This window comes from Pyrus communis, chromosome 15 (assembly GCF_041283825.1).
Source record: "Pyrus communis isolate YQ-2024b chromosome 15, ASM4128382v1, whole genome shotgun sequence".
NCBI lineage: Eukaryota > Viridiplantae > Streptophyta > Magnoliopsida > Rosales > Rosaceae > Pyrus > Pyrus communis.
In genome coordinates, this window is record NC_142579.1 from 16765469 (window position 1) to 16771408 (window position 5940).

At 38.9% G+C, this 5940-nt stretch overlaps 1 protein-coding gene across 1 annotated transcript; it reads right to left on the reverse strand.

The window, feature by feature from the left end:
* Positions 1-592: 592 nt before the first annotated feature.
* Positions 593-1925, reverse strand: LOC137749274 (FCS-Like Zinc finger 6). Its single transcript, XM_068489380.2, has 2 exons — positions 1455-1925; positions 593-1005 (listed from the first exon to the last, which is right to left on the reverse strand). Exons 1-2 carry the CDS (start codon positions 1856-1858, stop codon positions 837-839), a joined length of 573 nt encoding a protein of 190 aa, XP_068345481.2. The 5' UTR covers positions 1859-1925; the 3' UTR covers positions 593-836.
* Positions 1926-5940: the final 4015 nt, after the last annotated feature.

A 5940-nucleotide genomic window follows, 5' to 3' on the forward strand; every position in this document is an offset into this window, starting at 1 on the left:
AAGCCTAGAAGGTCTAAACATTCACAAAAAAGTCTTTTGCAACTCATTTATATGGGTAATAATTGAGGTTGGGGAGAGGAAAGGATGGGTCCTTGGCTTCGACATTAGAAAGCAATCCTACAACCCAATTGCAGAAAATATAAAAACCGGAATTCAAGGAAAACCTACCATTTAGAGTAAAAATCTTATAATAGTGCTCAACTTTACCAAATTAACTTGTTGCATATACTTAAATGCTATGACAACCATGCATATGCACCAGAGTATAGTATACCTTGATCGTCGGTTTTGCGACTATTAGATCATTTGTCCCACATCCAGCCTTCCATTGCTTTGGTAAAATTTGGTATATTCCATTCGTTCATCATAAGAACTTGTCATTGTGGCTGTGGTGCTAGCTACACTTATCCAGTGTTCACTACCTGTACGTGGTGACGTTTGCTTGTTATAGAGTAGGAAATAATGTTGAATTATTAGTGTTTCATTTTTATTGATAGCCTTTTTTAGACTGAATTCGGAATACAACATTGGAAAGAAATATATCGCTCGTAAAACCAAATATAATGTAGAAGCTTATTATAAGGCTCACAAGTGAGAAAATCTAAGAAAATTGCAATATTATAAAGCATTGGCCAAAGTCCAGTTGCATGATCCGTAAAACAAATGCACCCATAGACCTTTTTTACAATTAATTTTACATAACCATACATACATCAGCTAGCAGCCTAGCAGCAACACAAACCTGCGGTAGTACTATTATGTAAACAACGTCCATGGGGGCACGCAATTGAGGAAAATGATGGATTATCTTCATCCCTTCGGCTTGCTTTGTTTGATCAGGCAGCCGCCACGGTCTGACCCTTGCCGGAGGAGGCCTTGGAGGTGGATCGTGATGCCGCATGGCGGTCCTCTATCTTTGAGGACGCAGCTTTACACTTCTCTTTTCTCTCATCCTGCTTCATCTGTTGCTCTCTACATTCTAGACTACAAAACGCTGCGTCTCCCCTGCACAAAATTTTCAAGTCAACTATCAGAAATTGAATAATGAACGAGTGTATGTAATATTCCTTGTTTTTAACATTGGAAAATCTCGAATTCTTTACCTATTATTCTACCCACCCGCACCACGGGGCTTTCAAAATCCAATTTTCCTCATCATTTAATAAAACCCCAACAATAAAATTGGTGTAGTTCTAACATCTCCAAAATATTAGTCCATGATAATTTTTTCGGATGTCAATAATAGCTTCCTGATATACTTTCTATGACTGGAAATCTGACAGTACCCTCTTGAGATCCCAAAAGAAAACAAAAAGGAAGAGACTGAAAATCCAAAAATCAAAGAAAAACAGAAGAATAATGGAAAGAAAATATGACAAATAATTCCAACAAGGGTGAAATTAAACTAAACTAATATTATAAGATGGAATTTTAGCTAGGATTAATATTATTACCTATACATATAGATGTCACGGCCTGAAGCGAGTTGGCGTTTGCAGAGGCCACACGTGCGAAGGAAGTGAGCGGTCTCCATAACATCATGAGAAGCGGAGTTCCTCCTTGTGTGGTTGTTTCTGGGTGATAGCATGGCCAAGAAACGGTGCTCTTCATGGTACCCTAAGTTATTCATGTTCATCTTTTCAACATCATAATAATAATTATTATTAATCACAGGAGCCGGTCCTTGTGCGTCCACCACCGTCGCTGCAACTGCAACTGCATGCACATCGTTCATGGCGGGGGGGTTTTGGAGTTCATCAGTCGGTTCCTGGCCTTGCACGTCGCTCATATCGACGGTAATCCCAGTCATGCTTGTTGTTCTCCTGATTGGAGGGCGTGGGCGCTTCCCTAACAGCATTTCTCAAATGATGTAATTTTCTTCCGAATGTTTCTTCAGCTCAGAGAGAGAGAGAGAGAGAGAGAGAGAGAGAGAGAGAGAGAGATATGAAGGGGGGAAGGAAGATAAATGAGATGGGGAAAGCGTGAGAGTGAATCTGGGCCGTTGATGGAGACCACTGAGTACAAAAACTCCACGTTAGCATAACTAATGCGCCATCTCTTTCTCTTTTGTTTTTGTCTCTTACTTTATGGGTTTTTTTTTTTTTTTTTTTTTAATTGCAAATCATCATTCTTTTTTTATCAACTCATCTGTTCGGTTTTTCATATTTCAAACTCATTAATTTTTTTATTTATCTCTTATCTCACTTAGCATTAATTTTGTTGCTTTATGTCATAATGCTTGTGCGACGCATTTGTTAAACACACATAGGCAAACTAAACAAAAAGGGAAGGAGTAAATCAAATAATAGCCAAAGAAAATAAAACAGAGTGCGAGAGCCCGGGTGAATGGGGAAATCTGGGTGGGTAATTGATTAGTCTAGTGGTTTGGTGGGAGGTGATGGTGGGGTGGTGGGGCAAGGAAGAGAGCAGAGAGATGTAGGGTGCGGGAGGTAAGGGGACATTTGGGGATGGTGGTGGATTCTGGTAGAGAGAGAGTGAAACTGACTGCTTCTGTGGGTGGGTGCTATAGCCTGTGGTGGTGGGGGAAATCGTAAAGGGAGGCTGGACGGTGCCGTAGAGTCAGAGGTGGGCGGTAGTGGTGCTGGCTTTAATTTTTAATTTAGTTTTGCATTTAATTATGGAAAAATTAGTGTTCGGTTTTGAATTATTGATGTTTATTTTCTCTAATTATTAATGTTCATTGATTGATACCTTATCAATTTTTAAATTTTGATCGAAATTCCAACATTAATGTATTAAAGAATTTACATGTCAATTACATATTTTTTTAAATAAAAATTAGTAATTATTTGAGGGTTTTAACACTCACACCCTTATTAAACTCCTAATTAATTTTCAATTAAAAAACATTTCTAAAATAAATAAATAAATTAGAATAAGTTCATACCCATTAATTTTTTTTTTAATCTTAAATGTACCCATTTACATAATTTTTCAATTTTTTTTCTAATCTTAAATGTACCCATTCTTACATATACAACTTTGTTATGTAAAACATACAATATGTAACCATTTTTTATATAAAATCCATGGAACTTTTTTTTAATCCATTTTTAAGCTTATATGGGTACATTCTATTTCTTTTTATTTTTTTTATTTTTTATTTTTTTTTGTCAAAGAGTAGATATTATTAAATAGAAATTGAAATGTTTACATCAGAAGCTAGAGTGTTAAATAACCACTCAGGCTCAAACACATCCCACGAATGCACAACCCCCACACGTGTGACATAAGATGCTACAAGATGCACAGCCTCATTACAGGCACGCGGAGTGTAAATAAACTCAATAGAACAAAATTGTTGCTTAATAGAATTAATATCCCACAAAATAGCTTCCATAGTTGCCTTCGGTTGCAGCTTACCCAAAAGCATATCCACAAGAACAGTGTGAAATCCCCTTTCCATAGAAGCCATGATAGCCAGCCTAAGAGTTTCCGCTTCTGCCAAGATGTTCGAACCACATAGAACCTTTCCCACACCCGCTGCACCTTTGAATATACCTGCAAAATCACTCGCTACCCACCCATATCCTCCCACTCCAGTATGATTACACCAGGCTCCATCACAATTTATTTTTAATGTCCTAAACGGTGGCTTCACCCACCCATTCACAATCATCCCTCGCCGAAGATGCCCAGAAACAAATCCCCATCACATCCCATAATCTCCTCCTATTGTTGTCGGAGTAAACGTATTGCAATGTTGGGTTCTACCACTGTCTTCTCAAACACCACACTATTACGAAATTTCCACATTCTCCATAAACCACACACCACCCAACACATAAGCGCACAAGCCTCCTCCATCTTACCATATTTCGCACACAACTAATTCCAACATTGCACAAAATCATCTCCAACCACCATGTTCACATCTAATTGTATCGGAGAACCAAACCTTGAAGAAAATATGTACCTGTGTTTCCTCCTCACGATCATAGAATGGGCAACACGTATTCAGACCAACCCCTCTCCGTTGTAGGTTAGTACGGACAACAAGTATATTCCGACATCCTCTCCATATAAAATGGCGGAGCTTGGGAGGAACCTTCAAACTCCAAATCGCCCTTTATACCGAGTCCATATTATCACACTTACTAGATTGCCCAACCCTTTTCCGTCCAAGTTCTCCATTCCTGTTCATCTCCTAGGCTACCAAATATCCTAATTTCACCGAATAGACTCCATTTCGAGTATAATGCGCATGATACAATCAGGACACCCAAATTGACTCAACGGCATGCTCAAGATGATTTGTGCTACATCGGCATTAAAACACCTCCGAATGACCTCACGTTTCCATGTACCTCCACTAGCCACCATATCACCAACTAGCATAGGCATCTCCGGATGTATTGAAATAGGTCGGAAAGTTCTCGATATGGGCAACCAAGGATCCTCAATTACTTGAATACTTCTTCCATCGCCAACCCGCCATCGTATACCAGACTTCAATACTTTCCTCCCTTGAAGAATTCCTTTCCACCCCCATGAAGTTCCTCATCCCACTGGTGCTTCAAGGAATGACGAATAAGGGTAATACTTAGCTTTAAGAATTTTAGCCAAAAGCGACTCCGGATTACAAAGCAAGACCATCCCACCTTAGCCAACATTGCTAAATTAAAATCAATAATTTCTTTAATGCCAAGACCTCCATCAGTCTTCCTATGCGCCATTCTTTTCCAAGCAAGCCAATGGACACCCTTTTTCTTCTTCTGATCCCTCCACCAGAATCTTGCTATAATTTGTTCAATTTCCTTTGCCAATTGAATAGGCAACTGGAAACATGACATGGTGTAAATCGATAAAGCCGCCGCAACACTCATAATAAGCACCACCTTACCGGCTATCGACAAAAACAGTTTCGTCCAACCATTGATTCTTTCATCCAGTTTATTCCGTACTTCTTCGAACACCTTTTTCTTCGAAGCTCCAAAGTCAGCTTGAATACCCAAATACTTCCCAAACCCTTCCTGGTGCCTAATCCCCTATATCTGCGACAACTAAGCTTTCAGCCCTTTCGAACATCCCACACTAAAGTGTACCAAACTTTTATCCAGATTAATGAATTGTCTGGACCCCTCAACATATCATTGGAGCAGCAGTTTAACACTATAAGCCTCAATCTCCGTAACTTGGCAAAATAAAACTGAGTCATCTACAAAAAAACACATGTGATAGAGGCTTGGCAGAAGCATTTACTGACATACCTCGAATGCGTCCCAACCTCTCTTCATTATGGATTAAAGATGAAAAGCCTTCAGCACATATAAGGAAGAGAAAATGTGATAATGGATCGCCTTGCCAAATTTCCCTTGAAGGCTTTATAAAACCTGTTGTCTCTCCATTCATAACCACACTGTAAGAGACAATTTGAACACACTCCATCACCCAATGGCAGAACAAATCTTCAAAACACAACTTATGCAACATAGCATCCAAAAAGGACCATTCAACCCGATCGTAAGCTTTTGCCATATCTAATTTCATTGCCATAAAATCAAGACCCTCATCATTCTCATGTTGCATAAAATGTAGAAGTTCATGCACAACTAAGATATTATCAGATATTTGCCTTCCCGCCACAAATGTTGATTGATTTAGACTAATGACTTTTGGGAGAACTCTTTTCAGTCTATTCGTTAGAACTTTAAAGTTATTTTATACACCACATTACAAAGAGAAATCAGCCAAAAATTGGGCATCTTCGTAGGGTGAGCCACTTTAGCAATAAGCACAATATTAGTATGATTCAAGTTCTTTAACATTTTTCCCTAGCTAAAAAAGGATTTTACCATACCAATAACAACTCCCCCAACTGTCTCCCAATGGTGATGATAAAAACCCGCATTGAAACCATCCGGACCCGGTGATTTTGTTGGGTGCATTTGATAAATAGTCGTTTCAATCTCCATATCG

Bases quoted from the DNA above. Each gene is read 5' to 3' on its own strand.
- LOC137749274 (XM_068489380.2), bottom strand. From the start codon at position 1,858: ATGCTGTTAGGGAAGCGCCCACGCCCTCCAATCAGGAGAACAACAAGC. The intron at 1,006-1,454 runs GTAATAATATTA...AATTTTGTGCAG, and splicing joins CGTGACATCTATATGTATAG to GGGAGACGCAGCGTTTTGTA.